Below are 23,664 nucleotides of genomic sequence, written 5' to 3'. Positions count from 1 at the left end.
ATCTCTGAGAAGGTCTTGTGGGTATTGCACAGGTACTGTGAGGCAAAAGAAAGGTGCATTCGATCAGCTGATTGTTTCTTTTCGCCTCACTATATAACACTCACTGTGTATTTGCCTGAGGAAGACCTTCTCAGTTTGCAACAAATAAACGATACCTCCTAGGGGGATTCATAACTACTCGGTGATAAGTCAGATTCAAATGTTGGATTTCACATTGTAATCAGTAGTGAAGAGAAAGGCAGTGCAAATATAAATAGAATTTATTCAAATGTGAACCATCTTTTAGTTTTTTTAAATAAAAGGACAAAACACAAAAAGGTGGACAATATTTAAATCTATAAATGCAAAAGTAAACGCATTTATTCTAATAAGATCCACAGCCTGGGCCTGTGCAAGAGGTAACGGCTCTGTCCAGAGAGCTGCAGAGTCCGGGGGGGGGGAATGAAGGAATAAAATGGGTCCTAAAGGCCAAATTCAAAAGCAGTGACACTGCCAACTGTAAGCAGTTCACTGCGTTTGGAGGTGGTCTTTAAGGCAATAAGCTGCTGTACTTAAAACATATCATTTCCTCGAGGTGTGAAATGAACTCCATCCTTCAAAAACAGCCCAGGACTGTCATGTCTAATGTGAAGGTGCTCAATCATAACACCGTTTAAGCTACGAACAAATGTAGCTGTAACCCTGTTGATTTCCTGGCCTTGTCGAGCTTCACCGGATTGTCCTCCTTCATCACGTTGACCAGCGTGACGCTGCTGACCTCCCTGTGTCATTGCCGCCACAGTGGATGATGAGGACATCCGGTGCTGCTCTTCCTCGCGGGGACTGGGAAAAGAAGGCGAGAAGGCCTGTCCACCGCAGTCCACCCAGCCGAACCAGCAGACACGGACGTCCAGCACGCTGAGGTAGCTTCCCAAGGTCTCTGCAGCTCTCACCACTGATCCACGATGTGGTTATGGGAGGAAAATAATTAATTATATTTTATAAAAAATATATAGTTAACTATAAAGGGTGGCTCAGTTTCTCATGTTTACAATACTATTATGTCACATCTGTAGGAGAAAATGGAGCAAGGCAGCAACACTTCAGACTATAGATGACAGTCTTTAACATTTGTTGTTGTCGTCCTTTGAAGACAGACGATGTAAAATGAGCTGTCTAAAGTCAAGTAGCCAAGACTGGTACTTACAGTTCATGCTGTGTGTAGCAGGCGTGGTGGAGGCTTCACAGGTGGCCATGAGCTCAACAAGGACTGAAAGAAATAAACATCTTGTAACAAATATAAAAGTGCCTTTCTTTCCCAACAGTCATCTCTCACACAGCGCAGTCAGTAGCAGTAACTTGTGTTACACATCAAAACTTATGTGAAAATCTAAATTCAGGTTAATTGATTTGCTTCGAATTGTTAGACATGTATTAGGTAAACGTTACGCTAATGCACAATAACACTGGCCAAATTTCTCAAAGTCTCGACAAAATCTAGTGTTTCAAATTACCATAATTTTATATATTTTTGAAATGTTGAGGCATTTTAAATATTGTGTAGTGTAATCTTAAACCGTGGGAAAAAAAGTGAAACCGTGTTAAATAAAGGCCAAATAAATGTTTTGTCCTCTGAGCTCTGTGACTATTATAAAGGCTGTGTCCGATCTAATATGGCATTAAATTCTTCTAATTACAGCCTGTGTTGTCTAATTAAGCTATCAGAGGCCCATGCTGCATCTGATGTGTTATTGTATATGATTTAATTAGACTATGATCTTGTAAAATGGTTTCTAATTAGAGTAGAATTTGGTATAATGGTGTCTAAGTATAGTATATTTAGGGTCTAATACGACATTGTATGCGGTTTCTAATTACAGCATAATTTAGGTGTATAGTGTGTAATTATGGTATAACAGTTTACTGTCTAATAAAGAACATTATTTCAAGTATCATAATCTTAATCTCATTTTATTACGTCTTATTAGTGTCCCGTAAAATAAAGTGCGACCAAAGACACGTATGTTAGAATCCTGTTCATCGACTTTAGTTCAGCATTCAATACAATCCCCCTCCAGGAGCTGGTAGAGAAACTTTCTCTGCTGGGCCTAAACATCCCCCTCTGTAACTGGACTATGCATCGGCCCCAGAACACTAGGCACCATCATGTCACACTCAGGCGCCCCCCAAGGCTGCGTGCTCAGCCCACTGCTGTTCTGCCGAGTCTGAAAACAATCACATCATCAGGTTTGCCAATGACACGACAGTGGCGGGGCGTCATCAGCAAAAGTGATGAAACATCATACAGAGAGGAAGTGGAGCAACTGGCGCTGAGATAAAATGATCTATTTCATAAATAAGCAATTTCTCAGCTGATTGCATCAATCAACATGTGGACTGATAACACTGTTTTTAATCATTTTTGTTCATTACAGAACAAATAAAACATTTCACTTACAATTTCATGCAGGTGGGGGCTCGGACATTTTAGGCCAACATTTGTTTCGGCCCCATCTCATTTATTTTAAACATGTGGCATTTAGAGAAAGTGATGTTAAGGTTTTCCCCTTTCTAATACTTTCTTTAGTGTTGTTACTGCAAATAATGCAATCTGTTACAGAATAAAATGATAGATTCATATGGAATAAGAACATAAACAGACAAGTATACAGAAATATAATCTCACACTGATGAGAAAGATACTTAAACTTCGTTGCAGACTTCTGCATTCATCAACCTCCAAGAAACATCATAATGTGAAAATCAACAGCAGGTCTCCATCATTGCAGTGCGACACAAATACAGTAATAACCACAGACTTTACCCTAGTTCACAGTCATTTAAACAGCCTGTTTGCAATTTAAATGACTGTAAATGTAAAGTTATGCTGTTTTAAACAGAAGGAATCTGCAGAGGCACTTTGGGTTCAGCATATCTGAATGAATCTAACAGAAAGAAAAAAATAAAGCCAGACTCAGGTCCAGGTCCAGGTCCAGGTGGAGGAGGTGGAGCAGAAGGAGTGGAGGAGTCTCAGTGTGTCTGCAGAGACGGTGTAGAAGGACAGAGCAGCAGCAGAGAGTCCAGATACACTGACGATACTCTGCCACATCCAGAGGAACACACAGGGACGATGGTGGACTTGCCTTTGTGTCTGACAGTGGAGCTGATCTCAGAGCAGTTCAGACTGCAGCACCGACACTCATCTCCACTTGTTGTGATTCCTCCGTCAGTCACTGCTGGGTGAAGCTCTCCTCCACTCCACCTCCCAGTAACATGGCCCAGTCAGAGCCTCTCCACACACCAGCTGCTGCTTCAACCTCTGGATCATCAGGACACAGCTGGTCCTCTCAACACAACCGCCTTTCTGATCACTTCCATCTGATGAGAGAAGAAGACAGACAGCAGAAGTGATAAATCAGTGTTTACAGAGACTCCCTCCATCAGCTGTCAGTCAGTGAAGCAGCACATCCAGTATAAAGACCAGCAGGGACCTCAGTCCTGTTCAGACCAGAAGTGGAGCGGCTGTGTAGCGCAGCCAGCTTCCTTTCAGCGCTCATGTTAACGTGTTGGAGTGAACACACTGAGCTGGAAGCTCACACACCTGCAGTGACAAAGATGAACTGATCAGTTGTTTAGTGTTGAAATGAGAGAACAAACACTTTGAGATCAGATTTGATGCTACGACAGTCTGATGAACGAGGACACTGTCTCTGTACATGTTGTAATGCTGCCAGCTGGAATCCAGCTTTATTTCCTGTAGACATGAACACAGCAACAACAGTCGTCTTCACATTGACTCACACACACGATCACAACGAGCTTCTGGCTCATCTGATTGGCTGACTGTTCTCTCTCTCTGTCTCTCTGTCCAATCCTGAAGCCCGTCACCATCCTCCTCTCACAGCTTCACTGAGGAAAGCAGCCACTGAGAAGGTCGGAGGTTTACAGGAAATACTGGATCTTTGCTGTGATACTAACTGTGTTTAGTACAATACTGCTGAAAGCAGCATGGACTGACTCCAGCCCTCTACTGACCTCAGAGTCTCCAGTCTGCAGTGTGGACTCTCTACAAGATCAGACAGCAGCTTCACTCCTGAATCCTGCAACTTGTTGAGTCTCAGGTCCAGCTCTCTCAGATGGGAGGGGTTGGACTTCAGAGCTGAGGCCAGAGAAGCACAGCTGGTCTCTGACAAACTGCAGTCCCTCAATCTGAATAAAGAATAAATGATGTAACTTTAGAAGACAATGTTCCTGCTTGAAATCATTCAGTGTTTAATAATCTGGTCAGACCTGAAGAAGGTTGAGAAAGTAGAAGTTTAGTTGAAACTGATTCTTTATTTATTGTATTTTTGTTTTTTTAATATTATTTAGTTTTTAAAAAACATTATGTTGAATATAAGATGAAAATCAAGAGTTTAAGAGGTTCAGAGTGAATTATCCAGTGGAGATTTTTCTTGTTATATTCAGGTTTTAAATGTGTAGCTCAACATTGCTCTGCCACAGTCAATGGACTAAACCACTGAAGAAGAAAACAGACTTCAGCATTAAGATCCTCAGTGTGGATCAGTCTAATATCAGCCTTATGTCTGCAGTTTAGTGTCACCACAACTTTCACATCATATTAATCTCAGCACAGAAGTAAAAAATGGTGTCTGACCTCAGAGTCTCCAGTCTGCAGTGTGGACTCTCCAGTCCAGCAGACAGCAGCTTCACTCCTGAATCCTGCAGGTTGTTGTAGCTCAGCTCCAGCTTTCTCAGATGGGAGGGGTTGGACTTCAGAGCTGAGGCCAGAGAAGCACAGCTGATCTCTGACAATCTGCAGCCACTCAATCTGAATAAAGAATAAATGATGGAGATAAAAATCCATTAATAATCCGATCAGATGTGTTCAGGTTTGAAATGTGTAGCTCAACATCACTCTGTCCTAATCAATGAGCTTCTCCCTAAAATGAGTAGAGTGACTTTGTCATTGTGTTATTGTGGATCATCATCATGTCAGCACAACATTCATACACCTATTCATGTCAACACAGATCAATAACATGCTGCTGATCTCAGTCAGGTCTGGAATTACAGGATCAATATGAAATTCATTGATTACATGACCTTCTTCTTACTGTATTTGGTACCTTAGTAGGTTTATGTCATTAAAAGGAAACTAACATGAAGCTTCAGCAGTCTGAGTTAGACAAATCAAGTGGCTGTTTACCAAAGTTACAGACTATTCAGGACCAAGTTCCCTCTTTGAGTTACTATTCCTCCACTGCAGCTCAACAAGGAAACACTGTCCAACACTAAATACTGACTTGATATGTGTAACTCAGACTGCTGAAGCCTCATATTAGTCTAAGCTAAACTTTAGAAGTCAGTTTTACACAGAACAAGACAGTGGACTTTGTCCTCCGTCTCGAAACATTGGAGTCAGGTTATAAGAGGACTGCTTCACAGACAGTATGGACAGAAGGAACGATTACAGACAGTCTGTATATGTGTGTGTGTGTTCGTTCTGAAGGATCAATATCAATGATCAGACATTATTTGTGAAAACACATTGAAATCAACAGAAACCAAATAAATATTTCTACTTCAGCAAGTAAACTTGATCAATTTAAAACAAATATTAGTTCAGAGGATCTTCTGTATACAGATGTGACCATTTACCAAAAATTATACACATTAATTTACTTTAACAGCTAACGGGACATTTCCTAAAGTTTCTTTAAGAAACACAAGTCTTTTGTGACTGCAGACTAAATTTAGTACAATAACCATGAAAATATGAACAAAAGGAAATTTCCAACTTTATGGATGTAAGTTATGTATGAACATAAATTAGGTCCAATTATTAATTAAACATATCAGATCTACAATAGTAACAGAGTCAGTGAACTGACCTCAGAGTCTCGAGTCTGCAGTGTGGACTCTCCAGTCCAGCAGACAGCAGCTTCGCTCCTGAATCCTGCAGCTCGTTGTCACTCAGCTCCAGCTCTCTCAGATGGGAGGGGTTGGACTTCAGAGCTGAGGCCAGAGAAGCACAGCTGATCTCTGACAAACTGCAGTCCCTCAATCTGAATAAAGAATAAATGATGTAACTTTAGAAGACAATGTTCCTGCTTGAAATCATTCAGTGTTTAATAATCTGCTCAGAGCTGAAGAAGGTTTAGAAAGTAGAAGTTTAGAAAATGGAAACTCCAAACACCTGAACCCAACAGGCTGCAGGTTCAAACTGTAAAATACAGAAAGTGAAAAAGAGCTCTCATTAATATTAATGACATCGTGCTGCTGCTTCAATAAAGACGTAGTGACTTCACCTCTTAACCTCTGCCAGCTCCACCAGTGGCTCCATCTAGACAAACTCATGTTGTGCAGCCAAACACAAATAAAAACCCACAGAAAATGATTTAAGATTTGACTCAAGATCCCAAAGTTTCCAAAGATGCCAAATATGTCAGAAATGTGAACAAAAGACATCTACAATATTTCTAGTGGAGTCATAAAATCAAAGCATCTTCAGTTTAAACTCTTCAGACAGTATAAGCATGATATAGCTTCATAAACATGTTGGAAAATGCAAAAAATTTATATTTTTATTATTGTCTGATAGTTAAAATTATTTATTTATTGTATTTATGTATTTTATTATCATTTATTTAAAAACCTGATGTGAACTATAAGATGAAACTCAAGAGTTTAAGAGGTTCAGAGTGAATTATCCAGTGGAGATTTTTCTTGTTATATTCAGGTTTTAAATGTGTAGCTCAACATCGCTCTGCCACAGTCAATGGACTAAACCACTGAAGAAGAAAACAGACTTCAGCATTAAGATACTCAGTGTGGATCAGTCTAATATCAGCCTTATGTCTGCAGTTCAGTGTCACCACAACTTTCACATCATATTAATCTCAGCACAGAAGTAAAAAATGGTGTCTGACCTCAGAGTCTCCAGTCTGCAGTGTGGACTCTCCAGTCCAGCAGACAGCAGCTTCACTCCTGAATACTGCAGGTTGTTGAGACTCAGCTGCAGCTCTCTCAGATGGGAGGGGTTTACCAAAGTTACAGACTTTTTAGGACCAAGTTCCCTCTTTGAGTTACTATTCCTCCACTGCAGCTCAACAAGGAAACACTGTCCAACACTAAATACTGACTTGATATGTGTAACTCAGACTGCTGAAGCCTCATATTAGTCTAAGCTAAACTGAATGGACAGGTGGAAACGTGAGTATTGTACTGAGATAGACTTGAAGAAATATGAACCTGTCCTTTAAGAAAAACATGTTTCTGCTGCTGAAACATTTATTTGCTTTTTGTTGCAATCTAAAGGTCTGTGGCTTCAAATAATTAATGCTGACATGAAAACAGAGCAACAGTTAGATTTGTTGTCAAGAAGAACTTGGAAATAACTTAGAACCTCAGAAATCTTTAATGTGATTTTGTCATTGATAATCATCACTTATGTGACTTTGAGTCGGTGCAATACTTGTTTGTTAAAGAGCGCTGCACCTTTTGACATGTTCAAATCAGCAGCAGAACCAGAGGAAATGTGAGTTTGATGTGCAGTTTAATCTTCATCCAGCTTCTAAAACTTTACAGAACTTATGATCAAAAGATCTCTGCATAAACTCCATGTTTCATTTCTGAAAGATAAAAACGTTTGATGATTCTTAAATAGAGTTTGATTTGTTAGAGAACAGAAACTTTTTTTAAACTATATACAGTCTGTTGTTGCTCTAAATCACAAACACTATGACTGGTCTCACCTCCTTTTTTAAAATCCTCAGACAGACCTTGAATCCTGCTTTGTTGTGACGTGTTGACCTGTTAGGCTGCTGTTTATTGTCACACTCTACAGCCTCATCAGTACTGACATCATCTCCACTGACTGATGGACCACAATGTGAGTCTGTGGAAGCTGAAAAACTGCCCTGTCAAACATTTCATTTCTCTACTTTTCATTACTCTAACAACTGATTGGCCATTTGAAAAGAAAGAACATTTCTGAGAAATATTTATATATAAGTAGATAAACTACAGACAATGAACTGACCTCAGAGTCTCCAGTCTACAGTTTGGACTCTCCAGTCCAGCAGACAGCAGCTTCGCTCCTGAATCCTGCAGCTTGTTGTGACTCAGGTCCAGCTCTCTCAGATGGGAGGGGTTGGACTTCAGAGCTGAGGCCACAACTTCACAGTGAGTCTCTGAGAGTCCACAGTCAGAAAGTCTGTCATGACACATTCATTACCAAATATGTTATTATGAAAGAGGACACTTTATATTTACTTCATGCATTTGATGACTAAACAGTTTGACATTTCCTGTTTTGATGAACATTTGCTCTTCACATCAGTGGTTCAGCTAATCTTATGTCACTGTGTTTGACATGAAACAATAATTCTCATCACTTTCTCTCATACCTGCAGACTTTTAGATCTTTGTTTTGCTTTAATCTTGCAGATGAAGGAGAGAAAATGTAATTACATTTAGCTTCCATAATGTCCTCAGTCTGTCAGTGTGATCTGATCCCATGTCTGTCTCCACAAAGTTAGCATGAGGCCGTCTGGATTAGAAAACCATTTTTACAACTCAGTGACCAGTTACAGTTGGAAAGATGATCTCTCTTTGCTAGCTACCTGCTGCTGTCAGGTTCACGTCCATGAGTGGGAAAATTCAATGACTGCTGCCAAACCATACAGATGTGAAACAAATCGCTTGACAATATTAGACCTGTACATAATTCAATATGAATAAAATACAATATTTGATGACTGCATGTTGTTTTGTCATCAACATTCTTTTCTGAGCATCAGAAATACTATGTAACACAACTTCCCTCTTTAAAATTAAAAGTTGAATCCATAAGCAATAAAAATGCACCATTGCTCGGTTCAACACACTCAGGGGTTTTACAGAGAGTCTTTGTCTCGTATGAACAGTAGTTTACGGTGGCTAATGTTAGCAAAATTTAGACAAATGTTGTTGTGTAACGGACGTTACTGAATCAGTTCGCTGAATTGATGACTTTTCTTACTTGTGCTACCAAATCGAAATAGTATTCAACATTATCCCATAACTGTCACTTGTGGCCACAGTGGCTGCTTCAGCAAAAGTTATATATTCAAATTAAATAATAATAATGAGAATCATAATAATAATCCTTTCTCCATACAGCACTTTTCAAAAACAAGTTCACAAAGTGCTTTAAAGGCATAAAACAGAATATATACAGAGAAGTTACAACACAGAGTAAAGACAGTGCAGTTCAGAAATAGATTTAGAATAGTTAATAAACAAAGAATAAAGAATTAAATAATTGAATTCTATAAATAATTAAAACTAATTAAAAGCCAATTCATAAAAACTGAGTCTTATGGAATCTAAAAAAAGTAAAGTAATAATAACTTTACTGCATTTACTGATAACTGTAAAATACTGCTATATGTTGTGATAAAAAGCTTCTGTGATGAGACCTCAATCACAACCGCTAAAGTCCTTAATTTGTTTTACGAGGTTTGCATGTCGCCTCCATCACCCAAAGGAAGATAAATAGAAGAAAAAGCTGTAAAAGTAACATTATGTATGTAATTATTAGAAATAAATAGAATAACTGTGTTCATTAACTTGACAGCTATAAACACAGCCAACTGAAAAATCTACATTTTATTCAGTCACAGCGTTTGAAACAGCTCAAGAATCTGTGACAAAATACAACTGACATATAATGTTTGCAATAAACAAGTCGAACACTATTTTAAGAATAATACGAATTTTAGAGTGTTAATATCTGAAGAACTAAACTGCTGATCTATAATGTTAATCATATCTGGACTTACACAGCCTTTCTGCAGTTCCTCACAGCTGGAATCAGTCTCTGTCGTCCCTCCACTGATGTCTTGTACTTCTTCAGGTCCAACTCATCCAGAACCTCCTCTGACATCTGCAGCATGTAGGCCAGAGCTGAGCAGTGGATCTCAGAGAGTTCCTTCTCTGATCTGTTCTCTGACTTCAGGAACTCTTGGATCTCCTGATGGACTGAGTGGTCGTTCATCTCCATCAGACAGTGGAAGATGTTGATGCTTCTGTCAGGAGAGATCTTACCACTGTTCTTCTCCTTCAGGTTGTTGATGGCCCTCTGGATGATTTCTGGACTGTTGTCTGTCCGACCCAGCAGGCCTCCTAAGAGTCTCTGGTTGGACTCCAGAGAGAGGCCATGAAGGAAGCGGACAAACAGGTCCAGGTGGCCATTTTTACTTTCAAGGGATTTCTGCATGACTCTCCTCAGGAAGACATCCAGGGGTGAGCCCCTGTATTGCCAGTATGTTCCCAGGAAGTCCTCCAGTACCTCTGTGTTCCTGTCGGTGTAACAGTGGAACATGTAGACGGCAGCCAGAAACTCCTGAACACTCAGATGAACAAAGCAGTAGACTGTTTTCTGGAAGATCACACTCTCTCTTCTGAAGATCTCTGTACAAACTCCTGAGTACACCGAGGCCTCTGAGACATCCAGACCACACTGCTCCAGGTCTTCTTGGTAGAACATGATGTTTCCTTTCTCCAGATGTTCAAACGCCAGCCTCCCCAGCTTCAGAAGAACCTTCCTGTCAGCCTCCATCAGCTCCTGCGGACTCGTCTCATGTCCGTCATCATACTTCTGCTTCTTCCTCTTTGTCTGAACCAGCAGGAAGTGTGAGTACAGGTCAGTCAGGGTCTTGGGCAGCTCTCCTCTCTGGTCTGTAGTCAACATGTGCTCCAGAACTGTAGCAGTGATCCAGCAGAAGACTGGGATCAGACACATGATGTGGAGGCTCCTGGATGTCTTGATATGTGAGATGATTCTGCTGGACAGCTCTTCATCACTGACTCTCCTCCTGAAGTACTCCTCCTTCTGGGCGTCAGTGAAGCCTCGTACTTCTGTTACCCTGCCAACACATGAAGGAGGGATCTGATTGGCTGCTGCAGGTCGGGAAGTGATCCAGACGAGAGCCGAGGGAAGCAGATTCCCCTCGATGAGGTTTGTCAGCAGCACGTTGACTGATGACTCCTGTGTGACATCAGACACGACCTCATTGTTGTGGAAATCCAGTGAAAGTCTGCTTTCATCCAGGCCGTCAAAGATGAACAGAAGTTTACAGACAGCGAGCTTCTCTGCTGTGACCTTCTGTAATGTTGGGTGGAAAACATGGAGCAGCTCGAGAAGACTGTACCGCGCATCTCTGATCAAGTTCAGCTCCCTGAACGAAAGCAGAATCAGCAGACTGACGTCTTGGTTTTCCAAGCCCTCTGCCCAGTCCAGAGTGAACTTCTGCACCGAGAAGGTTTTTCCAACGCCAGCGACGCCGTTCGTCAGAACGACTCTGATGTGTCCCTGTTGGCCGGGCAAGGCTTTAAAGATGTCGTGGCACTTGATTGGAGTGTCATGGAGGGGCTCCATCTTGGAAGCTGTCTCAAGCTGCCTCACCTCATGTTGGGTATTAACCTCTTCACTCTGTCCCTCTGTGATGTAGAGCTCAGTGTAGATCCTGTTGAGGAGGGTTCCACTTCCTGTTTCATCACTTCCTTCAGTCACATGTTCACATCTCCTCTTCAGACTGATCTTATGTTCATCTAAAACCTCCTGCAGACCACTATCTGCTGAAAGAAGAAAAATGCTGAGACTGAACAGAGAGCGAGAATGATAAATAAAAGTGTTTTTGAATCTATGATAGACAAAACAAAGACAATTTGACAATCTGGTGATTATTTTGATTACCAATATAAAAACAATGTTTGATTGACAGCAGAGGCGACAGGCTGAGCCTCAGCAGATCGTCTGCTGCTCTTCATCTGAACAGCTCTCTGTAGCTGTTCCTTCGTCCTTGTGATATTTAAAACTGATCCACCGATCAAATAATACAGAACATGTTCATGTCTTGTTGTGTAGATGAAACGCTGAGAATCTCTGACAAATACACTCCATTTCCTGTAATTGCTTCACAATAAAAGCCTCCCGCTGGTTTGCAAATTTACATCAGCAGTAAGTTAACAAAGCTCTGATGTGACTAAAGTGACCAGTAAACAGTAAAATAAGGCTGATATCTGAAAGTGCAAACAGGAACACAGGAGTGAAAGTAAACTCCAAATCACAGAGATTCATTTAGAAGCTACAAAAGTACTGAAAGCTGAACACAGAGAGACTTTTAAAAAACAGAGCTTTCTCTCTGGTCACCAGCACAGACACGTGTTGATCCAATCAGTTTAGCTACAGACAGGGCTTCGGTTTGAGGGAGGAGACCATCTTAGGTTGGCCCCTGTAAATGAGCCCTAGCTACACCCAGTCCGTGCACTACGCTCTGCTACTGCCGGCTTGTTTGCTAGTCCCTCACTACGAGGGGGGCCTAGCTACCGCTCAACAAAATCACAACTGTTTGCTGTCCTGGATTCACAATGGTGGACCGAGTTCCCCATCGAAATCAGGACATCAGAAACTGTAGACATCTTCAGACTGAAAACTCCCCTGTTCAACTCACCTTGGCCCATAAAAAACCTAAAATCCTTTCTCTCTCTCCCTCTTATTATTTCTGAATGCAGCACTTGAAGCAGTTCAGCATATTTGATGATGTTGATGTACCTGCATGATCCTTTCAATTTTTAAATGTGCTGAGACTGATGAGCTAATTAGGTATCTACTGTAGCCTGCAAAGTGATGTTAGCAGTGCACTTTTCCTCAGTGGATGTTCGTTTTGTTCTCCATCTCCATCTATGCAGATGGAGAACAAACAGCATTCTGATTGGTTAATGCAAAGACACGGGGCGCTATCATCAGAATCAGAATCAGCTTTACTGCCAAGAAGGTTTACACACAGAATTTAGTATTTTGGTGCAAAAACATAGCAGAAATATAAAGAAAGATAAAGCAAGTACTGCAGGTCAAGAATCATAAATATAAAATTGACAATAAGATATTAAAGAATATTTGAAAATTATTTCAGAATATAAAATAATAAAGAATATGTACAATATGACCGTTATTTAAATGACGGTGGTGGGGGTGGTGGTGTGGGGGATTGCAGCCAATCACCTCCTCGGCAGAGAGAATGATACGCTGCAGTCTGCCCTTGTCCTTGGCAGTGGCAGCAGCGTACCAGATGGTGATGGAGGAGGTGAGGATGGACTCAATGGGTGCGGTGTAGAAGTGCACCATCATTGTCTTTGACAGATTAAACTTCTTCAGCTGCCACAGGAAGTACATCCTCTGCTGAGCTTTCTTGGTGAGCTTTCAAGTGAGAGCTGATGTTCAGCTCTCACTTGATGTTCTGGGTGATGATGGTGTCCAGGAAGTGGAAGGACTCCACAGTGTCGACAGGGGAGTCACACAGGGTGATGGGGGTGGGTGGGGCTGGGTTCTTCCTATAATCCACAACCATCTCCACTGTCTTCAGAGCGTTGTGCTCCAAGTTGTTCTGACTGCACCAGGTCACCAGATGATAAATCTCTAAATCTCCCACCTGTAGGTCACGAGCTTGACGGACTGGTGACTGGAGGTGCAGCTGTTGGTGTAAATGGAGAAGAGCAGAGCGGAAAAAAACGCAGCCTTGGGAGGAACCGGTGCTGATGGTCCAGGAGTCAGAAACATGTTTCCCCAGCCTCACGTTCAGCCTCCTGTCAGACAGGAAGTCTGTGATCCACATGCACACAAACAGGATCCTGGCGTAGGTAACTGAGGAGTCCAAGTGCTGGAGGATGAAGTGGAGGGCCATGTTTACTGCATCGTCTACAGACCTGTTGGCTCTGTAGGCGAACTGCAGAGGGTCCAGGAGTGGGTCTGTGATGGATTTGAGGTGGGACAACACAAGGCGCTCAAAAGACTTCATTACCACAGATGTCAGGGTGACGGGTCTGTAGTCATTACGTCCTGTGGTGCTTGGTTTTTTGGAGACGGGGATGATGGCGGAGGATTTAAAGCAGACTGGCACATGGCATGTCTCCAGTGAGGTGTTAAAGATGTTTGTGAACACCGTAGACTGCTGATCAGCGCTGTGCTTCAGAGTATATGGAGAGACAGAGTCTGGCTCGGCTGCTTTGCAGGGGTTCTGCCTCTTAAACAGTCTGTTGATGTCCCTCTCCAGGATAAAGAAGGTTGTTGTTGCAGAGGAGGTGGAGCTAGTGGATTGGGTCACAGGGGATGGTGTCAGGACTGTCCCATTGTCTCTCTCCAAGCGACAGTAGAAGTCATTCAGTTGGTTGGTCGTTAATGGAGTTAAGGGGCTTAGGTTTGTTGGTGATCTGTCTGAGCCCCTCCAGACAGAAGCAGAGTCGTTGGCTGAGAACTGGTGATGTAGTCTCTCTGAGTACAGTTATTTAGCTTCTCTCACCGCCTTGCTAAACGTGTACTTTGACTCCCTAAACCGGTCCCTGTCTCCACTCCTGAACACCTCTTCCTTTTCCAACCTTAGTTGTCTGAGTTTATCTGTGAACCAGGTTTTGTCGTTGTGGTAACTCACCCTGGTGCGTGATGGTACACAGCAGTCCTCACAGAAGCTGATGTAGGACGTCACAGCCTCTGTGAACTCATCCAGACTGTTGGTAGCAGTCCCATCCAGTGCAGTCCAAGCAGGCCCGAAAGTCCTCCATAGCTTCACAGGTCCACTGCTTTGATGTCCTCACAGCAGGTTTACAGAGCTTTAATTTCTGCCTGTATGCAGGAATCAGGTGGACCATGACGTGGTCAGAGTGTCCCAGTGCAGCATGGGGGATGGCGTGATTGGCACTGTTGACTGTTGTGTAACAGTGATCCAGAATGTTCTCCTCTCTGGTCGGGCATTTAATAAGCTGTTTGTATTTGGGGAGTTGGCTGAGATTTCCTTTGTTAAAGTCACCAAGGACAATAACTAAGGAGTCCGGTTTGCGTCCTTCACGTTGGCCTGCGGTGGAATGTAAACACCGACCAGAATGAATAAACAAACTCACGGGGAGTAGAAGGGTTTACAGTTTATGAATAAATATTCCAGATCAGAAGAACAGTGCTGCTGATTCACTGTCACGTTGTTATAACAGCCACTGTTGATGTAAAAACAGATACCTCCACCTTTTGTTTTGCTGGAAAGTTCTGTGTCGCGATCCGCTCTGAAGAGTTGGAAGGCTGCCAGCTGCAGCACAGAGTCCGGTATCAATCCACGCAGCCACGTCTCCATGAAGCATAAAACGGAAGATGAATAAAAGTCTGTTTTTTCTCACCAGTAGCTGAAGTTCATCCAGTTTATTGCACAGTGAGCGCATGTTGGAGAGAAATATTCCCGGTAACGATGTGCGAAGTCTGGTGAAAGAGCTCCAGGTATCACAGCAGAAAACTGAATTTCCAAACAAGACAAGACAAAGCAACGTGCACCAAAACACAGAGGCTGCCATCTGCGGCACCATCTTGTGTAAACCATAAACCCAAAATATAATAAATATAAATGTATTTCTTTTGGGTTCAGATTTTCTCTCGAAGGCGAACACAGGTCGAGTGATACAGAGCAGATATGTTTGCTGGAGCTGGACTTTAAATGTAATGATGTTTATAAAGATCTTAAATGGCTGCACTGTATGACACAACAAATGTATTAAAACAACAAGTAGTGTTTTCAGCAGACAGGTGTACAGTCTTACTTTGTACAGTGCTGGACTGACGGGCTGTCTGCAGTCCAGGTCTTGTTCTGGATCTTTTTCCACACTGGGGACAGGAGGAGTCTCCTGATGAAGCAGACTGGTCCCAGTATGAGGTGATGCACCGTCTGCAGAACCAGTGTCCACAGCTGGTAGAGACCGGATCCTTCAGGACGTCCTGACACAAAGCACAGCAGGACGGCTGCTCCTCCATAGAAACAGGACTCCTCTTCCTGTCTCTGTGAAGACATTTCTTTAGAACTAAAATTATTTGCACGACACTGTGTCGAAGCTCAGACGCTCACAGAGAACAGTAAAAGTGTCGTTACTTTTCTGTTTGCCTTCAGCTTTCAGTCTGTAATGACAATGATTGTTCCTTTTATCTCAACTCTCCTGCTTTCAGAAACACTAATTAACTGCTTTTCCTATCTGACTGTCTTATTAAACATTTAGTGATCTGCCTGTAGTTTGTTATTAATACAAACTCAACACTTCCTGCAGCTACTTCACAGTAAAAGCCTTCCATTAAAGACAGCTGATTATGTCCTTCACTGTTTTACAGTCACTTTGGGCAGCTTAGCTTGAGTTAGTTAGGTTTAAACTGAGGTTAGAAGTGGTCTAAATAAGTAAGTAAGTAAGACACGAAGCACGTAGCAGTGGTGTCACAGGTTCATGTCCAGATGGCTGCCTTGTTTGTATGTCATTATGTTACAGAAATACTGATATCAGTAGATTGTGGCTATAAAACTCAGACTAAGATCCATCTTAGTTTGAAACAGTATCTGCACTAATAGTTCTGCATCATGAATATAAATCTTTTAGCATTTAGTCTTCATCCTCAATGCTTCATCTTCCATCAGCTCAGTTTACAGTAAAAACAGTCTCTTACTTTGTGTCTGAGGGTCCAGGTTCATTACTGAAGTTTGGAGGTTTTCCTTTGGACCGGTCACTCTTCATAGACAGACAGCTGGATCCTGGAGACTCTGCTCTCTGTCTGTTGGACTCAACTCTGCAAACACCAAGATGTTTTTATTCGTATCATATGAATCCTTGATAGATTCTCTGATGAAAGACGTTTAGGAAGCTCTAAACACACAAACTGCTGCTGCTGTTGATAATCAGGAGGTTTAAAAGTTTGCATTAGTCCTCTCAGATCAGATTACAGCTCTTCTAGGTGACTGACAGCTGTCACAGATACTCAGAGGAAGAAACAAACAGGTAACTGGTAACTGAAAATGAGTCATATAACTGAGTTAGTGTCAGTTCTCTTACTTTGTGTCTGAGGGTCCAGATTCATTACTGAAGTCTGGAGGAAGATCTTCATACGAACTCGATCCTGGAGACTCTGCTCTGTCCTCCTCTTCCTCCACACAAACACTCATCTTCTGGCCTTCAGTCAGTCTGAGAGGTGAAACAGAAACACTGACTGTGAGCTCAGAACACGAGAATCAAGAGAAACAAGTCTGACCAGTCCCGAGTTACAAACAAGACTGAGAGCACACACAGTATACAGTATAATAACACACAGTTTAATAAATCAGCTCCACCTGGTCACTTTTCTTTAACTCTGTGTTTGATTTTTTGGGTTACTGTAGCTTTAATATTTATTATTCAACCAATCACGACTTTGTGTCCACAGATGAGACAAACTGGTCATTCTCACATTTCTTTCCTCTACAGTCCACAGGGAGGAAACCGACTCACAGACTTTGACGGTAAAATAATAAAAATGTTGGATTAACACTCACCCTGCCTCAGCCTTCAGTTTCCTCCTTCTGCTCTGTCGACTCAAAATGGAGTCTGAACTAACTGAACACTTTCAGCTTCAGGGTCCTCCCTGTTCTTATGTACCTGGATCACCGGGTCAGTGTTGCTCCCCCCCTCTCCATTTACAGGAAATCAGGTGAGTTTATCTGTGTGTGTGTGTGGGCAGGTATTACTAATGTTGTGGGGACAGAAATTTGTTTACACAGTCACATTGTGGGGACAAAATGTCCGTCCCTATAATGAAATCATCAAACTTTAGGGTGAAGACTTGGTGTAAGGTTAGGGTAAGGGTTAGGGTAAGTCTCCAGGTAATGAATGTAAGTGAATGTAATGTCCCCGAAAGTGACGGAAACACAACTGTGTGTGTGTGTGTGTGTGTGTGTGTGTGTGTGTGTGTGTGTGTGTGTGTGTGTGTGTGCTCACACAGATCAGCTGTTTAACATGATGTGTCTCACTGTCACATCAGTGAGCTGCTGTATAAAAGCAGGAATAGAAGTTCTAAGCAAAAAATATAATACACTATAATACAGGTCAGATAAATTAAGTACCAGGTGGGTATAAGTATAAAATTAAAACAAGTGTAAAGTACAAAGTGGATTTACCGGTTGATGATAAGTATGTACGGTATAATAATACAATGTAATAATATAAATAATAAGTAGTAGCGCATGAACTGTCAAGTTAAGTGTAGAGATTATGTAGTGTATTGAGATTATTATGAGACGGTGGATATTGCACAGCAGTAAATGTGGTGTAGTGCGCATGCGCCAGCCCGCATGCTGCCCGTTGCCGTAGCTCCGTCTCGTCGTCTTACTTTTTTCCAACTTTTAACTTTCCTTTTTCTTCCAAACTTGAGTAACTTGTGTGTAAGTGTAATTTAAACTACGCTCTTTACGAAAATGAGGGTAGAAAGTGTTTTTGTACTTTTTTTCGCTGTGGAACTTCTTCTTCTGCTACTCGGTCAGGGCACCGCTGCAGCTCAGCTGTTTGGCAGAATTTGTTAACACCAGGGAACAGCTGATCGCGCTGAAGCCGAGCGGCATGGTGCCCAGGACTACCGATGTCCCCACTGAGATCTGGAGGAGGACACACCGAGGATGCAGAGGTGGAACGAAGCGGCGAGGGAAGAGAGAGGGGTGCAGACAAAAGAGATTTAAGAATAAGAGATTTAAGCCGTGTCTGCCTTCTCTCGTCATGGGCAACGTGAGATCGCTGGCGAATAAAATGGACGAGCTAACGGCATTAGCCCGGAGTCAGACGGAGTTCCGTGAGTGTAGTTTGATGTGCTTCTCAGAGACATGGATACCACCAGGATATCCTGGATCATAACGTTTCCATCGACGGCTTTCAGACTGTTCGGGCCGACAGGGATCACACCGGGAGCGGTAAGCGGAAAGGCGGTGGGCTTGCTGTAACTCGGGATTGCAGAGCGCCGTGCATTTGCATCTAAAAGCTACAAACCGCACATTTGAAGACAGCGAGGTGAAGATTCGAAGAAGAGAGCAGAGTTGGTTTGAACGAGGAGTCAAAGAAGCCATTTTTGGGAAAAAAGAAAACCCCTCTTTGAACAGAAATGGTGGTCTGAGATTCAATCTGCCCAAAGTTTACCACAGTGTATTAACACTGTTAAGCCAATCACATGCTAATCAGGTACTTAACAGTGATGAGGGAGGTGCAGCCAGAAAACAATAGGCCTGATTATTGATTACTGGGCCATCATGGAAACTATTAGGTCAGTTTCAGGTGAAACTAGGCAGGGTAAACAGCAGACACTCAGGTAGACTCCTCCCTGAGGGCGGGGCTTAAGCAACACAGAGTAGCTTAAATTTCTGAGTTCTCAGATCATTTTCACAATTGAGAATGACTTCTGGATGGGAGCCAAAACATCTTGAATTTGAAAACAGTGTCCAGATGACTACGACTGAAACCTTTTCTACGATGAAACACTCCTGGACGAATGAGGGACTACACCGTCTCGTCATATTAACTGATAATGAAAATAATCCTCAGTTAGTTAGTAAAATATTCATGAATCATGGTCACAAAACAAAACATCTGAAGTGTGTTTCTGTTTGTAAATGTAAAGATTATGGACCATATCCGTTCTGCTCCGTCCAGTCATGAAACAAGACAGAGCATCATCGTCATCATCATCATCATCAACTTCAGCAGCAGCTTCAGCTTCAATAAAGACACACAGAGCAGATTTTTAGCCAAACAAAAGAACACAGCTTTAATGAGAACAATCATAAAAACAGACAAACTTTCTTACATATAAAAAGTGCTTTTTTAAATTTTTAATGTAGAAGAGTGATTATTTGAGGCGGTTCAGCAGCAAACAGTGTCTTCACCTTCAGAGTTACAGACCAGCTTCAGTTGCATCTATTGTAACCTAATTAACTGATATAATAAATATGTGGTAAGTTGAATTTAAAAAGTGATAAACTGCCAAATAATTTAATAAAATCCTTTTTTTAACTGATGATACAATCACAACATCCAATCCCACCCTGAACTTGTCCTAAGAATCGAAATCGACATAATGGATTCCCTAGCCCCTAGGGTTGTTTCAGTTTTATCTCTTTGTATATGGAAACAAACAGTAAAAACTGTTAAATCATTTTACAGACTTCTGTACTAATTTATCAAAAAGCTAAAAATACATCATCATGACAAAAATAATTTCTTTATTCTCATTACATGAGTTTATTTCCAAGGCTACATTTCATAGATTTGATTTACACTCTTAATATTTTGTCCACAGTGATGTAATGATCTCCTTTCATCCATCGCTCAGCTGTTTCCGTCTGTGGTCTTTTGTCATCCACATATGTAAGAAAATGATTAGAAACCTGGTTACCTGTGTACATGGCACTGGTACAAAGGGTCTCCAGCAAATAGCCACAGCCTCGCTGACATGACAAAAGCCCTCACCTTCTCCCGTCTGCTCAGCTTTTATATGTTACCAATCTAACTGTCATTTATAAACAGTGTTACTAACTCACTCAGTACTGTGTGACCAAGTTTAGCTTTAGTCGGTGCAGGTGCTGACTGACTGACTGTGTTTGTCCCTCGGGGGTTACCATAGCTGTATCAGATCAGAATCAGAAATACTTTATTGATCCCGTAGAAAACTCTTTGTTACAGTAGCTCGCCTTTACGTCAGTGCACACAGGAGAAAACGATATTATACACTATAAACAGGTCAGAAATAAATTAAGTAACATGTTGGTATAAGTATAAGATAAACTAAGTGTCGAGTACCAAGTGGGTTTACTGGTAGATGGTGAAGTACAGTATAAATACAATGTCACTAATTATGTAATAAATAATAGTAAAAGCGGAGGTGCATGTACTGTCGAGAGTAATTGAGGTATATCCGTAACAATAAATAAGAAAAACTAACAAGGGAAAACTAATATTGCACTTGAGTAGTAAACAGAATATTGCACAATTATTATTAATTATGGCGGAGATGTAATGCTCAATGACCAGTTTAGTGACCTAGGGTCAAACAGACTAATCCTTAGAGGGAGGAGTTAAATAGTTTGATGGCCACAGGCAGGAATGACTTCCTGTGGCGCTCTGTGGTGCTCTTTGGTGGGATGAGTCTTCCGCTGAAGGTGCTCCTTTGTTTAGCCAGCACGTCATGGAGCGGGTGGGAGACACTGTCCAAGATGGCGTGTAGTTTGGCCAGCATCCTCCTCTCTGACACCACCGCCAGAGAGTCCAGCTCCACCCCACAATGTTACTGGCCTTACGGATCAGTTTGTTCAGTCTGTTTGCGTCCGCTACCTTTAACCTGCTGCCCCAGCATGCAACAGCATACAGGATAGCACTGGCCACCACAGACTCATAGAACATCTTCAGCATTGTCCGGCAGATGTTGAAGGACCTCAGCCTCCTCAGGAAATAGAGACGGCTCTGGCCCTTCCTGTAAACAGCCTGAGTGTTCTTGGTCCAGTCCAGTTTGTTATCTAAGTATACTCCCAGGTACTTGTAGTCCTCCACAATGTCCACACTGACCCCCTGGATGGAAACCGGGGTCACTGGTGCCTTGGCCCTCCGTAGATCCACAATCAGCTCCTTTGACTTTGTCGCATTGAGCTGCAGATGGTTCTGCTCACACCATGAGACAAAGTTACCCACCACAGCCCTGTACTCCGTCTCATCACCACCGCTGATACATCCCACCACAGCAGAGTCATCAGAAAACTTCTGAAGGTGGCAGGACTCTGTGTGGTGGCTGAAGTCCGTGGTGTAGATGGTGAAGAGGAAGGGAGAGAGGACAGTCCCCTGAGGGGCCCCAGTGTTGCTGACCACGCTGTCTGACACACAGTGCTGCAGCCGCACATGCTGTGGTCTGCCAGTCAGGTAGTCCACAATCCAGGACACAAGGGGGGCGTCCACCTGCATCGCTGCCAGCTTCTCTCCCAGCAGGGCAGGCCGGATGGTGTTGAAAGCACTGGAGAAGTCAAAAAACATGATCCTCACCGTGCTTGCCGGCCTGTCCAGGTGGGTGTGGATGCGATTAAGCAGGTAGATGATGGCGTCCTCAACTCCCAGCCGGGGCTGGTAGGCAAACTGAAGGGGGTCCAGGAGGGGTCTGACCATGGGCCGCAGCTGTTCCAGCACTAGTCTCTCCAGGGTCTTCATTATGTGGGAGGTCAGTGCCACCGGTCTGTAATCCTTGGAGCCACTGGGACGTGGCGTCTTCGGCACAGGAACGAGGCAAGATGTCTTCCACAGAATGGGGACCCTTTGAAGACTCAGGCTCAGGTTGAAGACGTGTTGAAGGACTCCACAAAGCTGGGGGGCACAGGCTTTTAGCACCCATCGGGGCCTGCAGCCTTGTTCGAGTGGAGCCTCATCAGCTGTCCTCTCACCTGGTCAGCAGTCAGGCACACAGCAGAAGTTACAGGTGGGGAGGGGGAGTCGTCGGTCTGGAGAGGGCCGTTAGCCTGATGGGGAGGGGGGAGCAGAGTACTCAGAGGAGATTGAGGGCCGACAGCAGCTGAGTTAGAGGGGGGATGACCAGGAGCCGGTGTGTCTAATCTGTTAAAGAACAGATTCAGTTCGTTGGCCCTGTCCAAGCTGCCTTCAACTCCTCTGCTGCCAGTCGGTCTGAAGCTAGTGATGGTATGTGCTCACTGCTGACACCGTTCTGTACTCGACTTGGCTGCTGCGGATTTCTGTCTCCAGGTCGTTCCCTGTTCCTGCTGCTGTCATGATACAACATACATACATGGTCACGCCTCGATTACTGTAACAGCCTGTTCACTTAATCAAAAAGCTGTGAAACGCCTGCAGACTGTACAGAACTCAACTGCTCGGCTGTAAACCAGGACCCAGAGGTGCGACCACGTCACACCTGGTTCAGCCTCTTTAGACTGGCTCCCTGTTAGTTTCAGGACTGATTTTAAGATCTTGTTGATTACTTTTAAGGCTCTTCATGGCTCCAGACTATATTTTAGACCTTGTAATCCCTTATGAACCTTCACGTAGTCTGAGATCTTCGGGCAGGGGTCTCCTGTCTGTTCCTGAGTCCAGGATGGAAACTAAGGGGGACAGAGCTTTGGCCATCAGGGCCCCGAGGATCTGGAACAACCTGCCCGAAGACATTAGGCTGTCTGAGTCAGAGTCTTCGTTTAAGTCTCGTCTCAAAACACATTTTTATCAGAAAGCAGATCCTGATTTTACCTGAACTGTTTATTTTATTGCTTTTCTGTATTTTATTTCTTTACATTTCATCATTCGCTGCGGTGTTTTATTTCTCTGTGAAGCACTTTGTACTTTGTTAAGATAAGTGCTCTATAAATAAAGTTTTATTATTATATGACTGCAAAACAAAAAGTAGCATCAACCCAGTTATTATAAGTAAAACACTTGTTGAGGATAATGAATATTGCTTTACTTCCACTAGATTCCCACACATCATGTTAGTGTGCCCTGAACTCTGAGAGGAGCGCAACACCAACTACTGGAAATAAGAACATAAACATACAGAAGAGAAAAGAACAAGTAGACAGAAATATAATCTCACACTGAAGAGAAAGATAGTTAAGCTGCAGACTTCTGGTGGAGGAGGTGGAGCAGAAGGAGTGGAGGAGTCTCAGTGTGTCTGCAGAGACGGTGTAGAAGGACAGAGCAGCAGCAGAGAGTCCAGATACACTGACGATACTCTGCCACATCCAGAGGAACACACAGGGACGATGGTGGACTTGCCTTTGTGTCTGACAGTGGAGCTGATCTCAGAGCAGTTCAGACTGCAGCACTGACACTCATCTCCACTTGTTGTGA

The 23,664-nt window shown here is 42.8% G+C and overlaps 1 protein-coding gene and 1 long non-coding RNA gene across 6 annotated transcripts; one reads left to right on the top strand and one right to left on the bottom strand.

Moving 5' to 3' along the window:
- Positions 1–465: 465 nt before the first annotated feature.
- On the bottom strand, positions 466–17,413 carry LOC122866463 (protein NLRC3-like). Of its 5 annotated transcripts, none has more exons than XM_044176161.1 (10): positions 17,346–17,413; positions 16,870–16,998; positions 16,487–16,606; positions 15,601–15,836; positions 9,807–11,601; positions 8,024–8,197; positions 5,874–6,047; positions 4,637–4,810; positions 4,015–4,188; positions 2,353–3,357 (listed from the first exon to the last, which is right to left on the bottom strand). In XM_044176161.1, the coding sequence occupies exons 2-10, from the start codon at positions 16,977–16,979 to the stop codon at positions 3,348–3,350; spliced, it is 2,967 nt and encodes a 988-aa protein (XP_044032096.1). In that variant the 5' UTR covers positions 16,980–16,998; positions 17,346–17,413; the 3' UTR covers positions 2,353–3,347. The 5 variants fall into 5 exon arrangements, 4 of the variants coding, with proteins under 4 accessions (XP_044032096.1, XP_044032094.1, XP_044032097.1 ...); XM_044176159.1 differs by having other exon boundaries at positions 9,807–11,604; positions 17,346–17,410; XM_044176162.1 differs by lacking the exons at positions 4,015–4,188; positions 4,637–4,810; positions 5,874–6,047; positions 17,346–17,413 and having other exon boundaries at positions 9,807–11,604; positions 16,870–17,045.
- Positions 2,929–23,642, top strand: LOC122866522. The gene is made up of 2 exons (XR_006375727.1): positions 2,929–2,984; positions 23,452–23,642. It is a non-coding gene; the product is annotated as an uncharacterized LOC122866522 (long non-coding RNA).
- The last annotated feature ends 22 nt before the right edge of the window (positions 23,643–23,664 follow it).

This window comes from Siniperca chuatsi, linkage group LG19, assembly GCF_020085105.1.
Source record: "Siniperca chuatsi isolate FFG_IHB_CAS linkage group LG19, ASM2008510v1, whole genome shotgun sequence".
NCBI lineage: Eukaryota > Metazoa > Chordata > Actinopteri > Centrarchiformes > Sinipercidae > Siniperca > Siniperca chuatsi.
The sequence above is the reverse complement of the archived record's forward strand: the minus strand, read 5'-3'. Positions and strand labels throughout refer to the sequence as shown.

Bases quoted from the DNA above. Each gene is read 5' to 3' on its own strand.
- LOC122866463 (XM_044176159.1), bottom strand. From the start codon at position 16,979: ATGAGTGTTTGTGTGGAGGAAGAGGAGGACAGAGCAGAGTCTCCAGGA. The intron at 8,198-9,806 runs GTAAGTCCAGAT...GTGTCATGACAG, and splicing joins AGGAACTGCAGAAAGGCTGT to ACTTTCTGACTGTGGACTCT. The intron at 4,189-4,636 runs GTCAGACACCAT...TTCTTTATTCAG, and splicing joins TGCAGACTGGAGACTCTGAG to ATTGAGGGACTGCAGTTTGT.